Raw genomic sequence first — 17,072 nt, forward strand, 5'->3', positions numbered from 1 at the left:
GTCACTTCTTCCGTGCGGTTTGCATGCTGTCTATAGGGAGAGGCAGCATGCAGAGCGCACGTTCTCTGCAGGCACCATGCGCTTCAGAACGCAGCTGTTCAGCTGCGCTCTGAAGCGCACCTTTTAGCTGCGGTGCAGAGCGCACACGTGGGCACATAGCCTTAACTATAATAAACAGTACCTTAAGACATTATCAAGCAGCAGAAAGAAATCAGGCTACCATGAGCAGGGCGGACAACCTCAACGTATGTTTCACCAAAGAGTGGCTTTTATTAATACATTATTGGTGTATTTTACAATTTATCTATTTGGTCCTTTTTTTTCTTTGTGATTCCCTGGTATTTATTTATATTTACCTATTTACATTGGGTATCACCTGCTTTGGTTCTTTCTTCTCTTTCTTCAGTATTTAGCCATTTAATCTTTTTTTTTCATCACATTCTAGGAAAGAAGATATCTATCTCTACAGCAGGCACGAGAAAAAGGGTTCCATATTGACTGGCATTCTCATCCAGTTCCAGGTGAGATTGCCACATTTTCTAACCCAAAGTTAAAACATTATTAGAATATGATTATACTATTAAATATTTTGGGTTTTCTCATATTTAGTAAAAGTAAAATCCACAGAGTTAAGATGTGTTTGCAGAATTTGCAATTGATCGCTATCCCTGTATGCATACTTCTACGTACTTCGACTAATTAGGACTGCCCCCTTGACTCCTAATACCACAATATGCAACGGTTTCAAGTAATAAAAAGCAAATTATACTAAATATTTTCCCACAAATCTAATGATCAGTTTGCCCCCAATAATGGCCATTGATTGCACAGCATGACAAGTGTCATTTTAAAGGTCTGATTACATGTGAGATCACCAGTGTAATGGTTAGGATTGTCATTAATGGCTTTACATTGTATGTGAACTCATATGAGGAGAATATCAAAGCCACTTTACTTATAGTAACGTGTTACTATTAACCCCTTCAGCCCCCGAGCACTTTCCGTTTTTGCGTTTGTTTTTTGCTCCCCTTCTTCCGAGAGGCGTAACTTTTTTATTTTCTTCATCGTTCCTTATGGGAGACCCAGACCATGGGTGTATAGCTTCTGCCTCCGGAGGACACACAAAGTACTACACTAAAAGTGTAGCTCCTCCCTCCGAGCATATACACCCCCTGGATGACAAATCTAACCAGTTCAATGCTTTGTGTTCAGGAGGTCACACACACACATGCATTCTCATCTGATTTTTGATTTCAAAGATTTGGAAGAAAAGCGGGTCCAATCTGGACTCCCGGCATGTCCCTTCTCACCCCACTGTGTCGGCGGTGCTGTTAAGGTTGATTTTACAAGGCTGGAGCCTTCACATGCCGCACTCCTTCACCATCCCCTGAGGCTCTGGCTTGAAGTGGGAGCCATCACGGTTCTCACTGCTTTGCAGGAGACCGGTCTCCATCCGCAGCCCTTTCAGGATCCTGCCGGACGGAGCGCTCACCCCCCAGGGACCTGGCCCTGCGTCTCATAAGCTAAGTATTGAGACGTTATTCAGGGGTCCCTTGTACATTTATTGTGGGGAGAGTGTGTTATTTCACTATGCTGTGATTTCCGGCCGGTTCTCTGTTTTTTTCCTGAGAACCGCGCCGAGGGTGCCTGCTCGTCGGCCGCATGGAAAAATCTAGGCCCCGGCTTCAGATGCGGCCTTGTTTCGTTTTCAGTGCCCCTGCATGTCAGTCATGCAGGGGAACAGTGCGGCGCCGCCCACCGGCCGTTCAGCAGAGGGGAGGACACTCCTCTCTGAGGAGATGTTTCCCTCCCCTGTATATCCCCTTGGCCCTCCGGTTCCCGCTCTTGGACCTAACTCCGCCCCCCCTCCTCACTCCAGCGCCATTTTATCAGCGTTCACACACTGATCGGCGCCGGCTGCTGCAGCTACTGCATCTGTCTGGGGGTCCAAGCTGTGGAACCGGAGGACACACAAAAGCGGTCTGGTAAGCCACAACCTCTTTTTGTGGACTTTATTATACACTCTCTGGGGGTCATTCTGAAGGAGTGTATTCTTTACTGCAGAGCCTCCACCTCAGCAGCATGTCTCTCACTTGGAGCAAGGCTTTACTCTATATGCACTGCATGTCAGCTCATACTGCCTGAACCGAGCACCTATCCACATTGTGATGCCTGCTCTAACATGGTGGTGTCTCAGCCTGGAGCCTCCCCAGAGGTCCCTCCGGCTGCTCCAGCCCCGGTGGCTGAACCCCCGGCTTGGGTAGCATCGTTTTCTAAAGCTATCTCCCAGTCATTTGCCGACTCCATGGGACAGCTGTCCCGGACTCTGCTGACCATGCATCAGCCCCCTTCTCAGGGCGCCTCTGCTGCTCCGACTCGCTCTGCAGAGCTCACAGAGGATTTTTTATCTGTTCCCGGACCCCGTCCTCCTAAACGGAGACGCAGGGACTCTTCTCCTTCCTCGTCCCACGGCTCTGATTCACGAGCTGAATTACAGGGCGAGGAGGATGCCTTTACTGTGGGCTCGGACGCTACCTCTATGTACCCCATTGATCTATCTGAGGGTGATGCGGATGTTAGTGACTTGATTGCGTCCATTAATTCCGTACTGGACCTCAATCCACCAGTGTCAGAGGAACAAGCTTCTCTGGTAGAAAAACACCAGTTTACCTCACCTAAGAGAGCAAGGAGTATGTTTTTTAACCACTCCAGTTTTCAGGCCACTGTGACCAAGCCCAGGGCCTGTCCTGACAAACGCTTCCCAAAGCGTAGTTCTGATGACCGTTTTCCCTTTCCACCTGAGGTGGTCAAGGAGTGGGCTCATTCACCAAAGGTAGATCCTCTGGTGTCTAGAATCTCAGCCCGGACAGTTGTATCGGTGGCCGATGGGAACTCACTTAAAGATCCCACTGACCGCCAGGTTGACCTTCTGGCCAAATCTGTATATGAGGCGGCAGGGGCCTCGTTCTCCCCGTATTTTTCAGCAGTGTGGGCTCTTAAGGCAGTCTCTGCTTCTCTGGCAGAGATACATTCCCTCGCCAGGGACTCTATGCCCGAAATGGTTGCCTTAACTTCCCAGGCTTCGGCTTTTTCATCCTATGCCATGTCTGCCATTTTGGAGGCTTCTCACCGCACGGCGGTGGCTTCCGCTAATTCCCTCGCGATCCGCAGGATCTTGTGGCTTCGAGAGTGGAAAGCAGACGCTTCTTCCAAGAAGTACCTTGCTGGGCTCCCCTTTGCTGGGTCCCGGCTGTTCGGTGAACAACTGGATGAAATTATTAAGGAAGCTACTGGCGGGAAGAGTACTTCCTTGCCACAAACTAAAACCAGGAAATCTGTCCAGGGCAGGAACCAGTCGAGGTTTCGTTCCTTTCGTTCCTCTAACTGGTCATCCTCTAAGCCCTCAGCCTTGTCCACTAACTCAGCCAAGGATCGAAAACAGATTTTTTTCTGTCCACTCCCCCCTGCTCCAAAGCTACCGCCTTCTCTCAGGCCGTGGCATCCTTGCAGGCCAACGGAGTAATTGTTCCGGTTCCCGCCCGGGAACGGTTCAGAGGTTTCTACTCAAACCTCTTCCTAGTCCCCAAGAAGGACGGTTCCTTCCGGCCCATCCTGGATCTCAAGCTTCTCAAAAAGCATGTTCAGGTGCGGCATTTTCGCATGGAGTCTCTGCGATCGGTCATTGCCTCAATGACCCAAGGAGATTTTCTAGCATCCATCGACATCAGAGATGCCTATTTGCATGTGCCAATTGCAGTTTCACACCAGCGTTGGCTATGTTTTGCAATCGGAGAGGAACATTTCCAATTCGTGGCTCTCCCCTTCGGGTTAGCCATGGCCCCTCGTGTATTCACCAAGGTCATGGCAGCAGTGGTTGCGGTTCTGCACCTCCAGGGGTTGGCAGTGATTCCTTACCTGGACGACCTTCTAGTCAAGGCTTCGTTCAGTGCAGACTGTCAGCGGAGTGTCTCGCTCACTCTCGCCACGCTTGTTCAATTCGGGTGGCTTGTCAATCTGCCCAAGTCCACTCTGACCCCGACCCAGAAACTTACGTACCTAGGGATGCAATTCGAGACTCTGCCGGCACTTGTGAAGCTGCCCTTAGTCAAACAGCAGTCCCTTCAGCTGGCGGTGCGTTCTCTATTGAAGCCCCGCCGTCATTCCATCAGGCACCTCATGCAGGTGCTGGGTCAGATGGTGGCGTCAATGGAAGCGGTTCCCTTTGCCCAGTTCCATCTGTGTGCTCTGCAGCTGGACATTCTCCGCTTGTGGAACAAGCGGACCTCTTCCTTGCACAGGCTAGTGGCTCTGTCGCCACAGACCAGGAGCTCTCTTCAGTGGTGGCTTCGGCCCCTCTCTCTGTCTCAGGGACGCTCCTTCCTGTCTCCGTCCTGAGTGATCCTCACCACGGACGCCAGTCTCTCCGGCTGGGGAGCAGTATTTCTCCACCACCGAGCACAGGGCACTTGGACTCCGTCCGAATCAGCCCTCTCGATCAATGTGCTGGAAATCAGAGCTGTGCTTCTAGCTCTCGTAGCCTTTCACCACCTGTTGGCGGGCAAGCACATTTGAGTCCAGTCGGACAACGCGACAGCAGTTGCCTACATCAATCACCAGGGCGGGACTCGCAGCCGCCTGGCGATGTTGGAGGTTCAACGCATCCTTCAGTGGACGGAGGACTCCAAGTCCACCATATCCGCAGTCCACATTCCAGGCGTAGAAAACTGGGAGGCAGATTATCTCAGCCGTCAAACCGTGAACAGCGGCGAGTGGGCCCTGCATCCGGCAGTGTTCCGGTCAATCTGCCGCAAGTGGGGCACTCCGGAAGTGGATCTAATGGCATCCCGGCACAACAACAAGGTCCCGGTTTACGTGGCTCGCTCCCACGATCCTCAGGCCTTGGCATCGGACGCACTGGTTCAGGATTGGTCCCAGTTCCGTCTGGCCTACGTGTTTCCCCCTCTAGCTCTCTTGCCCAGAGTCCTGCGCAAGATCAGAATGGAGGGCCGTCGGGTCATCCTCATTGCTTCAGACTGGCCCAGGCGAGCTTGGTACCCAGACCTGCTCCATCTGTCCGGAGAGGTGCCGTGGCATCTCCCGGACCGCCCAGACCTTCTCTCTCAAGGTCCGTTTTTCCGCCAGAATTCTGCGGCTCTCAGATTGACGGCGTGGCTCTTGAGTCCTGGATCCTGACGGCTTCAGGCATTCCTTCCGAGGTCATCTCCACTATGACTCAGGCTCGGAAGTCTTCCTCGGCCAGGATTTACCACAGGACTTGGAGAATTTTCCTGTCCTGGTGTCGCTCTTCCGGCCATGCTCCTTGGCCGTTTTCCTTGCCGACCATCCTGTCCTTTCTACAGTCCGGTCTGCAGCTAGGACTATCCCTCAATTCCCTCAAGGGACAGGTCTCGGCTCTGTCAGTGTTGTTCCAGCGGCGTATCGGCCGACTGGCTCAGGTGCGCACCTTCATGCAGGGCGCATCTCACATCATTCCTCCTTACCGGCGACCTTTGGATCCCTGGGACCTTAATCTGGTCCTCACGGCCTTACAGAAACCCCCCTTTGAGCCTCTTAGGGAGGTTTCTTTGTTTCGACTTTCACAGAAAGTGGTCTTTCTGGTGGCCATAACTTCTCTCAGGAGAGTCTCTGATTTGGCTGCGCTCTCTTCGGAGTCACCCTTTTTGGTTTTTCACCAAGACAAGGTGGTTCTCCGTCCGACTCCGGACTTTCTCCCTAAGGTGGTGTTTCCTTTCCACCTTAACCAGGACATTTCATTGCCTTCCCTTTGTCCGGCCCCTGTGCATCGCTTTGAGAAAGCGTTGCATACTTTAGATCTGGTGCGGGCGCTCCGGATCTATGTGTCTCGCACCGCCGCTCTCAGGCGGTGCACCTCTCTTTTTGTGCTAACCACAGGTCAGCGCAAGGGTCTCTCAGCTTCTAAACCGACTCTAGCTCGTTGGATTAGGTCGGCCATATCTGATGCCTACCAATGTTCTCAGGGGCCTCCCCCGCCGGGGATTAAGGCGCACTCGACCAGAGCTGTCGGTGCCTCTTGGGCTTTCAGGCACCAGGCTACGGCTCAGCAGGTTTGTCAGGCTGCCACTTGGTCTAGTCTGCACACCTTTTCGAAGCACTACCAAGTGCATGCTCATGCTTCGGCAGATGCGAGCTTGGGCAGACGCATCCTTCAGGCGGCTGTCGCCCATTTGTGAAGTTAGGTTTTGCCTACTTCTCAGTTTCTGTTTATTTCCCACCCATGGACTGCTTTGAGACGTCCCATGGTCTGGGTCTCCCATAAGGAACGATGAAGAAAAAGAGAATTTTGTTTACTTACCGTAAATTCTTTTTCTTATAGTTCCGACATGGGAGACCCAGCACCCTCCCTGTTGCCTGTTGGCAGTTCTTGTTCCGTGTGTTTTCACCGGCTGTTGTTGTAGACAGAGGTTACGGTTATTCCGGGTTTTACCCTATCTCTACTTATGGGTGGATGTCCTCCTTCAGCTTTTGCACTAAACTGGTTAGATTTGTCATCCAGGGGGTGTATATGCTCGGAGGGAGGAGCTACACTTTTAGTGTAGTACTTTGTGTGTCCTCCGGAGGCAGAAGCTATACACCCATGGTCTGGATCTCCCATGTCGGAACTATAAGAAAAAGAATTTACGGTAAGTAAACAAAATTCTCTTTTTTCCATCAATCTTGCCATATGAGGGCTTGTTTTTTGCGGGGCGAGTTGTACTTTTAAATGAAACCATAAGTTTTACCATATAGTGTACTGGAAAACGGCAAAAAAATTCCAAGTGCGGAAAAATTGCAAAAAAAGTGTGATCGTACAATAGTTTTTGGGATATTTTATTCACTGTGTTCACTATATGGTAAAACTGAGGTATCTATGTGATGCCTCAGGTCGGTGCGAGTTTGTAGACATCAATCATGTATAGGTTTACTTGTATCTAAGGGGTTAAAAAAAATTCACAAGCTTGTCCAAAAAACGTGGCGCACGTTTTGCGCCATTTTCCAAAACCCGTAGCGTTCTCATTTTTCAGGATCTGAGGCTCAGTGATGGCTTATTTTTTGCGTCTCGACCTGACGTTTTTAACGGTACTATTTTTGCGCAGATGCTACGTTTTGATCGCCTGTTATTGCATTTTGCGCAAAATTTGCGGCGAGCAAAAAACGTAATTTTGGCGTTTGGAATTTTTTTTACCGCTATGCCGTTTACTGATCAGATTCATTGATTTTATATTTTGATAGATCGGGCATTTCTGAACGTGGCAATACCAAATACCGTATTTTTCGCTTTATAGGACGCACTTTTCCTCCCAAAAATTTGAGAGGAAAATGGGGGGTGCGTCTTGTAAAGCGAATATAGCGGTACCTGGGGGTCCTGTCTGTGCGGTGATCGGGCGGCCGGGTGCCTGTGGCTGCGTGCAAGCGGCCGGGTACCTGTGCTTGCGTGCGGTGGCAGCCGGGTACCAGTGGCTGTGTGCGGGCGGCTGTCGGGTGCTGTGTGCGGGCTGCGGCCGGGTGCTGTGTGCGAGTGGCGGCCGGGTGCTGTGGGCGAGCGGCGGCCGGGTGCTGTGGGCGAGCGGCGGCCGGGTGCTGTGGGCGAGCGGCGGCCGGGTGCTGTGTGCGAGCGGCGGCCGGGTGCTGTGTGCGGCAGGCGGCCGGGTGCTGTGTGCGGCCGGCGGCCGGGTGCTGTGTGCGGCCGGCGGCCGGGTGCTGTGTGCGGGCGGCGGCTGTGTGCGGGTGGCGGCCGGGTGCTGTGTGCGGGCTGCGGCTGTGTGCGGGCGGCAGCTGTGTGCGGGCAGTGGCCAGCGGCTGGGTGCTGTGTGCGGGCAGCGGCTGCGTGCTGTGTGCGGGCGGCAGATGGCTGCCGCCCGCACGCAAGCACAGGTACCTGGCTGCTTGCACACAGGGTGGGCTGCCACTCTGTGCGTGCGGGGCGGGCGGCTGTGCAGCAACTTACCCAGTTTGTCCGCGGTCCCAGTTTCAAATGATGGCAGCGTGCGCAGATGGAGCCCTTGGATGAGAGCTCCATCTGCGCAGGCGCCATTATTTGAACCGGGACCGCGGACACTGGGACACTCACTGCAGCGGCCTGCTGCATGACTCACCCACCGTCGCCGCTGCTGCTGCCGCCACCACGGGCCCCGCGGCTCCTGCCACCACGGATCACCCGGCTCCTGCCACCCCGGCTCCTTACCTCCGGTAAGAGAACACCGGATTATAAGACGGACCCCATTTTTCTTTTTTTTACCTTTTCTTTGTCGCTCCATTGGGAGACCCAGACAATTGGGTGTATAGCTATGCCTCCGGAGGCCACACAAAGTATTACACTAAAACTGTAAAGCCCCTCCCCTTCTGCCTATACACCCCCCGTGCTCACGGGCTCCTCAGTTTTTATGCTTTTTGCGAAGGAGGCAGACATCCACGCATAGCTCCACAGCTTGGTCAGCAGCAGCTGCTGACTAGGTCGGATGGAAGAAAAGAGGGCCCATAACAGGGCCCCCAGCATGCTCCCTTCTCACCCCACTTTGTCGGCGGTGTTGTTAAGGTTGAGGTACCCATTGCGGGTACACAGGCAGGAGCCACATGCTGTTTTCCTTCCCCATCCCTTAATGGGCTCTGGGCGAAGTGGGACCCGGATCGGTCTCCAGGCACTGGGACCGTGCTCCCTCCGCAGCCCCTGGGAATCTGCTGGATAGGAGCTGGGTATCGTCAGGGACAAGGCCCTGCTACTATGAGATACTCTGTGTCCCCGTGGGGACCGCGCATTGCGCTGGTGCCATACACATTACAGCACTGCTGGGTGTGTTAGTGCGCCGGGCATGGAGCGCTTGTGCCAGACACTTTCCAGCTCTGATGGGTGTGTTAGTGCGCCGGACATGGAGCGCTTGTGCCAGACACTTTCCAGCTCTGCTGGGTGTGTTAGTGCGCCGGACATGGAGCGCTTGTGCCAGACACTTTCCAGCTCGGCTGGGTGTGTTAGTGCGCCGGACATGGGGCGCTTGTGCCAGTCACTTTCCAGCACTGCTGGGTGTGTTAGTGCGCCGGACATGGAGCGCTTGGGCCAGACATTTTCCAGCTCGGCTGGGTGTGTTAGTGCGCCGGACATGGGGCGCTTGTGCCAGACACTTTCCAGCACTGCTGGAGGTGTTAGTGCGCCGGGGGACTACGCGCGGCCGCGCTTATTGCCGGCCGCGCTTATAACTTTAGTCCCCGGCTTCTGCGGCCTAGTGTCGTTTATTCCCGCCCACAGGCCTGCCAGTCAGGGGAGGGGCGGGACGCTGCACGGATCGTCAGCGGAGGGCTGGAGCATACATTAGTATCCTCCTCCCTCCTCACTCAGTACAGTGGGGCACTGGGTTCCCGCACTTTTCTTGGGCACGCCCACGGTCTCCTCCTCCTCACAGAACGCCGGCAGCCATTCCTGTCAGCGATTCAGACGCTGGAGAGGAGAGACAACAGGGAGACCCAGGCAGGGAATTTGGTGACCACACAACCGCTCTGAGCGGTCGGTAAGCAGCACCTGTGGTGCTGGCCCCACTGAGTACCGAAGTGTATATATATATATATAGGCTTATAGGCTATACATTGCACTGTACGGTCGCTCTGTTGATTCTTGGCTATATACCCTCCTGGTTGTTCTCAGAGGAGACAACATGTCATCTGCAAAAAGCAAGGGTGCCACAGCACAGGCGTATTTTGCAACCTGTACCTCATGTACAGCTGTACTACCGGCAGGTTCCACTGACCCTCATTGTGTGCAATGCTCGGCCCCTGTAGCACTTACTCAGCCGGAGCCTCTGCTACAGGTGGCCCAGGTGGATCCACCTGCTACCACTGTCCAGGTGACAGGGACGGAGTTTGCAGCCTTTGCTGACAAACTGTCTGAGACTATGGATAAATGGTCTGCTAAAATACTGGAAGCTTTGCAGTCCAGACCGGGGATTCAGGCCCCGGGCTCTATCCAATCCTTGACCCCTGGTCCCCCTCAATTGGAACGGCAAAGTGCCCCGGGGGTAAACCATAGGTCCCAGGGTGAGGTCTCTGACACTGACTGCAGTCCCAGGCCGCCCAAGCGGGGTCGCTGGGAAATTCCCTCCACTTCATCACACTGTTCAGGGTCCCAGCAGGGGGACTCTCTGGAGGATGAAGCGGAGGTATCAGATCAGGATTCTGATCCTGAAGCCGCTCTCAACCTAGATACACCTGAAGGTGACGCAGTAGTGAATGACCTTATAGCGACCATCAATCAGGTGTTGGATATTTCTCCCCCAGCTCCTCCAATTGAGGAGTCTGCTTCTCAGGAGAAATTCCGTTTCAGGTTTCCAAAGCGTACATTAAATATGTTTCTGGATCACTCTGACTTCAGAGACGCAATCCAGAAAAAACCGAGACTGTCCAGACAAGCGTTTTTCCAAGCGCCTTAAGGACACACGTTATCCCTTCCCCCCCGAGGTTGTCAAGGGCTGGACTCAGTGTCCTAAGGTGGATCCTCCAATCTCCAGACTGGCGGCTAGATCCATAGTTGCAGTGGAAGATGGGGCTTCACTCAAAGATGCCACTGACAGACAGATGGAACTATGGTTGAAATCCATCTATGAAGCTATAGGCGCGTCTTTTGCTCCAGCATTCGCTGCTGTATGGGCGCTCCAAGCTATCTCAGCTTGTCAGGCGCAGATTCATGCAGTAACACGTACATCTGTCCCGCAAGTGGTGTCCTTAACCAATCAGGCGTCGGCGTTTGCGTCCTACGCCATTAATGCTATCCTGGACTCTGCCAGCCGTACGGCGGTGGCATCCGCCAACTCGGTGGTACTCCGCAGGGCCATGTGGCTACGTGAATGGAAGGCAGACTCTGCTTCCAAAAAGTTCTTAACCGGTTTGCCATTGGCTGGCGACCGCTTGTTTGGTGAGCGATTAAATCATTAAACAATCCAAGGGAAAGGATTCATCCTTACCCCAGTCAAAACCAAACAGACCTCAACCACGGAAAGTACAATCGAGGTTTCGGTCCTTTCGGACCGCGGGCAGATCTCAATTTTCCTCGTCCAAAAGGCCTCAGAAAGATCAGAGGAACTCCGATGCATGGCGGTCTAAGTCACGTCCTAAAAAGACCGCCGAAGGCACCGCTCCCAAAGCGGCCTCCTCATGACTTTCGGCCTCCTCAAACCGCATCCTCGGTCGGTGGCAGGCTCTCCCACTTTTGCGACGCCTGGCTGCCACAAGTAAAAGACCGATGGGTGAGAGACATTCTATCTCACGGTTACAGGATAGAGTTCAACTCTCGTCCTCCGACTCGTTTCTTCAGAACATCTCCACCCCCCGACAGAGCCGAGACTCTTACGCAGGCGGTGGCCACCCTGAAGGCGGAAGGAGTGGTGATCCCGGTTCCTCTTCAGCAACGGGGTCACGGTTTTTACTCCAACTTGTTCGTGGTGCCAAAAAAGGACGGATCCTTCCGTCCCGTTCTGGACCTAAAGCTGCTCAACAAGCATGTGAAAACCAGGCGGTTCCGGATGGAATCGCTCCGCTCCGTCATCGCCTCAATGTCCCAAGGAGATTTCCTGGCATCAATAGACATCAAAGATGCTTATCTCCACGTACCGATTGCGCCAGAGCATCAGCGCTTCCTGCGCTTCGCCATAGGGGACGAACGCCTTCAGTTCGTAGCACTACCTTTTGGCCTGGCGACAGCCCCACGGGTCTTCACCAAGGTCATGGCAACAGTGGTGGCAATCCTACACTCTCAGGGACACTCGGTGATCCCTTACTTAGACGATCTCCTTGTCAAGGCACCCTCTCAAGGGGCATGCCAACACAGCCTGAACATTGCTCTGGAAACTCTCCAGAGTTTCGGGTGGATCATCAATTTTCCAAAGTCAAATCTGACACCGGCCCAATCACTGACATATCTTGGCATGGAGTTTCATACTCTCTCAGCGATAGTGAAGCTTCCGCTGAACAAACAGCGTTCACTACAGACAGGGGTGCAGTCTCTCCTTCATGGTCAGTCACACCCCCTGAGGCGCCTCATGCACTTCCTAGGGAAGATGGTGGCAGCAATGGAGGCAGTTCCTTTTGCGCAGTTTCATCTGCGCCCACTTCAATGGGACATTCTCCGCAAATGGGACAGGAAGTCGACGTCCCTCGACAGGAACGTCTCCCTTTCTCTGGCAGCCAAAGCTTCCCTTCAGTGGTGGCTTCTTCCCACTTCTCTGTCGAAGGGGAAATCCTTCCTGCCCCCATCCTGGGCTGTGGTCACGACGGACGCGAGCCTGTCAGGGTGGGGAGCGGTCTTTCTCCACCACAGGGCTCAGGGGACTTGGACTCAGACAGAGTCTTCCCTTCAGATCAATGTTCTGGAGATAAGGGCAGTGTATCTTGCCCTAAAGGCGTTCCAGCCGTGGCTGGAAGGCAAACAGATCCGAATTCAGTCGGACAACTCCACAGCGGTGGCATACATCAACCACCAAGGCGGGACACGCAGTCGGCAAGCCTTCCAGGAAGTTCGGCGGATTCTGCTGTGGGTGGAAGCCACAGCCTCCACCATATCCGCAGTTCACATCCCGGGCGTAGAAAACTGGGAAGCAGACTTTCTCAGTCGCCAGGGCATGGACGCAGGGGAATGGTCCCTTCACCCGGACGTGTTTCAGGAGATCTGTCGCCGCTGGGGCATGCCGGACGTCGACCTAATGGCGTCCCGGCACAACAACAAGGTACCGACGTTCATGGCACGGTCTCAAGATCACAGAGCTCTGGCGGCAGACGCCTTAGTTCAGGATTGGTCGCAGTTTCATCTCCCTTATGTGTTCCCTCCTCTGGCACTGTTGCCCAGAGTGTTACGCAAGATCAGGGCCGACTGCCGCCGCGCCATCCTCGTCGCTCCAGACTGGCCGAGGAGGTCGTGGTACCCGGATCTGTGGCATCTCACGGTCGGCCAACCGTGGGCACTACCAGACCGACCAGACTTGCTGTCTCAAGGGCCGTTTTTCCATCTGAATTCTGCGGCCCTGAACCTGACTGTGTGGCCATTGAGTCCTGGATCCTAGCGTCTTCAGGATTACCTCAAGAGGTCATTGCCACCATGAGACAGGCTAGGAAACCAACGTCCGCCAAGATCTACCACAGGACGTGGAAAATATTCCTGTCGTGGTGCTCTACTCAGGGTGTTTCTCCCTGGCCGTTTACCTTGCCCACTCTTCTGTCCTTCCTTCAATCCGGATTAGAAAAGGGTTTGTCACTAGGCTCCCTTAAGGGACAAGTCTCTGCGCTCTGTCTTTTTTCAGAAGCGCCTAGCCAGACTTCCACAGGTACGCACGTTCCTGCAGGGGGTTTGTCACATCGTACCTCCTTACAAGCGTCCGTTAGAACCCTGGGATCTGAACAGGGTACTGATGGTTCTTCAGAGACCACCGTTCGAGCCAATGAGGGATATTTCTCTCTCACGCCTTTCGCAGAAGGTGGTTTTCCTCGTAGCTGTCACTTCGCTTCGGAGAGTGTCTGAGCTAGCAGCGCTGTCATGCAAAGCCCCCTTCCTGGTGTTTCACCAGGACAAGGTGGTTCTGCGTCCGGTTCCGGACTTTCTCCCTAAGGTGGTATCCCCCTTTCATCTCAATCAGGATATCTCCTTACCCTCTTTTTGTCCTCATCCAGTTCACCAATGTGAAAAGGATTTGCACTTGTTAGATCTGGTGAGAGCACTCAGATTCTACATTTCTCGTACGGCGCCCCTGCGCCGCTCGGATGCACTCTTTGTCCTTGTCGCTGGCCAGCGTAAAGGGACACAAGCTTCCAAATCAACCCTGGCTCGGTGGATCAAGGAACCAATTCTCGAGGCTTATCGTTCCTCCGGGCTTCCGGTTCCCTCAGGGCTGAAGGCCCATTCTACCATGGCCGTGGGAGCGTCCTGGGCTTTGCGGCACCAGGCTACGGCTCAGCAGGTGTGTCAGGCGGCTACCTGGTCGAGCCTGCACACTTTCACGAAACACTATCAGGTGCATACCTATGCTTCGGCAGATGCCAGCCTAGGTAGGCGAGTCCTTCAGGCGGCGGTTGCCCACCTGTAGGACGGAGCCGGTTGCGGCTCTATTATGAGGTATTATTTACCCACCCAGGGACTGCTTTTGGACGTCCCAATTGTCTGGGTCTCCCAATAGAGCGACAAAGAAGAAGGGAATTTTGTTTACTTACCGTAAATTCCTTTTCTTCTAGCTCCAATTGGGAGACCCAGCACCCGCCCCTGTTTTTTGTGTACACATGTTGTTCATGTTGAATGGTTTCAGTTCTCCGATATTCCTTCGGATTGAATTTACTTTAAACCAATTATAATTTTTTCCTCCTTCTTGCTTTTGCACCAAAACTGAGGAGCCCGTGAGCACGGGGGGTGTATAGGCAGAAGGGGAGGGGCTTTACACTTTTAGTGTAATACTTTGTGTGGCCTCCGGAGGCATAGCTATACACCCAATTGTCTGGGTCTCCCAATTGGAGCTAGAAGAAAAGGAATTTACGGTAAGTAAACAAAATTCCCTTCTTTTTATGTCTAAGTTTGGGGTGTGTCTTAAAATCCAGTGCGTGTTATAAAGCGAAAAATACGGTATGTGTGTATTTTTTATTTTGTTTAACCCTTTAATTTTCAATGGGGTGAAAGGGGGGTGATTTGAACTTTTAGGTTTTTTTATTTTTTTTAATTTTTTAAAACTTTTTTTTTTACTTTATTTTTTATTTTACTAGTCCCCCTAGGGGGCTATAGCGATCAGCAATCCGATCGCTTTGCACTATCTGCAGATCTCAGCTACAGAGCTGAGAACTGCAGACTTGCTGCTTCACTTTCAATGCCGGCTGTATTCCGGCATTGAGAGGAAGTGAGTCATGTTAGCTACAGGCGTCTTCACATGACCCTGTGCTACCATGGCAACCGACGAAAGTCACGTGATCATGTCACGTGACTTCCGGTGGGGGCGGGGTAAGTGACTGTCATGGCGGCGCCCATATACATATCGCTGCCAGATTTTGGAATCAGTCGAGGTTTCGTTCCTTTCGTTCCTCCAACTGGTCATCCTCTAAGCCCTCCGCCTCGTCCGCTAACTCAGCTAAGGACCAGAAATCCAACTGGCGCCCAAAAGCGCGTCCGCAGAAGACCGCAGGAGGTTCTGCCACTAAGGCAGCCTCCTTGTGACTCTCTGCCCGCTCCAGCAACGTCCTTAGTCGGTGGCAGGCTCTCCCACTTTGGTGACGCTTGGTTAAAACAAGTCTCCGATCAGTGGGTGAGAGATATCATATCTCACGGCTACAGGATAGAATTCTCTTCCAGCCCGCCAAACAGATTTTTTCTCTCAACTCCCCCCTGCTCCAAGGCCGCCGCCTTCTCACAGGCCGTGGCATCCTTGCAGGCAAACGGAGTAATTGTACCAGTTCCCGCTCGGGAACGGTTCAGAGGTTTTTACTCAAACCTCTTCCTAGTTCCCAAAAAGGACGGTACCTTCCGGCCCATCCTGGATCTCAAGCTTCTCAACAAGCATGCTCGGGTGCGGCACTTTCGCATGGAGTCTCTGCGATCAGTCATTGCCTCAATGACCCAAGGGGATTTCCTGGCGTCCATCGACATCAGAGATGCCTATCTACATGTGCCAATTGCAGTTTCACACCAGCGTTGGTTACGTTTTGCAGTAGGAGAGGATCATTTCCAATTCGTGGCTCTCCCCTTCGGGTTAGCCACGGCCCCTCGGGTATTCACCAAGGTCATGGCAGCAGTGATTGCGGTTCTGCACCTCCAGAGGTTGGCAGTGCTCCCTTACCTGGACGACCTTCTAGTCAAGGCTCCATCCAGCGCAGACTGTCAGCGGAGTGTCTCGCTCACTCTCGCCACTCTAGCCCAATTCGGGTGGCTTGTTAATCTTCCCAAATCCACTCTGACTCCGACCCAGAGTCTCACGTACCTAGGGATGCAGTTCGAGACTTTGCCGGCACTTGTGAAGTTGCCCTTAATCAAACACCAGTCACTCCAGCTATCGGTGCGCTCTCTGCTGAGGCCCCGCCGTTATACCCTCAGGCGTCTGATGCAGGTGCTGGGTCAAATGGTGGCGTCCATGGAGGCTGTTCCCTTTGCCCAGTTCCATCTGCGCCCCCTGCAGCTGGACATTCTCCGCTGTTGGGACAAGTGGCCTTCCTCCTTACACAGGTTAGTGGCTCTGTCGCCACGGACCAGGAGCTCTCTTCAGTGGTGGCTTCGGCCCCTCTCCCTGTCCCAAGGGCGCTCTTTCCTGGCCCCATCCTGGGTGATTCTCAAAACGGATGCCAGTCTATCCGGCTGGGGAGCGGTATGTCTCCACCACAGAGCGCAGGGCACTTGGACTCCGCCCGAGTCAGCCCTTTCAATCAATGTGCTGGAAACCAGAGCCGTGCTTCTAGCTCTCCTAGCATTTCACCACCTGTTGGCGAGCAGGCACATTCGAGTCCAGTCAGACAACGCGACAGCGGTTGCCTACATCAATCACAAAGGCGGGACACGCAGCCGCCTGGCAATGATGGAGGTACAACGCATCCTTCAATGGGCGGAGGACTCCAAGTCCACCATATCCGCAGTCCACATCCCAGGCGTGGAAAACTGGGAGGCAGATTATCTCAGCCGTCAAAGCGTGGACGGTGGCGAGTGGTCCCTGCACCCGGCAGTGTTTCAGTCAATCTGCCGCAAATGGGGCACTCCGGACGTGGACCTAATGGCATCCTGTCACAACAACAAAGTTCCTGTTTACGTGGCTCGCTCCCACGATCCTCAGGCCTTCGCCGCGGACGCTCTGGTTCAAGACTGGTCCCAGTTTCGTCTGTCCTACGTGTTTCCCCCTCTAGCTCTCTTGCCCAGAGTCCTGCGCAAGATCAGAATGGAGGGCCGTCGAGTCATCCTCATTGCACTGGACTGGCCCAGGCGAGCTTGGTATCCGGACCTGCTTCAACTGTCCGTAGAGATGCCGTGGCATCTCCCGGACCGTCCAGACCTACTCTCGCAAGGTCCGTTTTTCCGCCCGAATTCTGCGGCCCTCAAATTGACGGCGTGGCTCTTGAGTCCTGGA

At 53.6% G+C, this 17,072-nt stretch overlaps 1 protein-coding gene across 2 annotated transcripts in view; it reads left to right on the forward strand.

The window, feature by feature from the left end:
* MTR (5-methyltetrahydrofolate-homocysteine methyltransferase) overlaps positions 1-17,072 on the forward strand; it is a 188,203-nt gene that overhangs the window by 147,522 nt on the left and 23,609 nt on the right. For both annotated transcript variants that reach the window (XM_075339442.1, XM_075339443.1), the window contains one exon: positions 446-521. In XM_075339442.1, the coding sequence (XP_075195557.1) occupies positions 446-521 (76 nt within the window). The remainder of the gene's footprint in view (positions 1-445; positions 522-17,072) is intronic.

Source organism: Anomaloglossus baeobatrachus, chromosome 3 (assembly GCF_048569485.1).
Source record: "Anomaloglossus baeobatrachus isolate aAnoBae1 chromosome 3, aAnoBae1.hap1, whole genome shotgun sequence".
NCBI lineage: Eukaryota > Metazoa > Chordata > Amphibia > Anura > Aromobatidae > Anomaloglossus > Anomaloglossus baeobatrachus.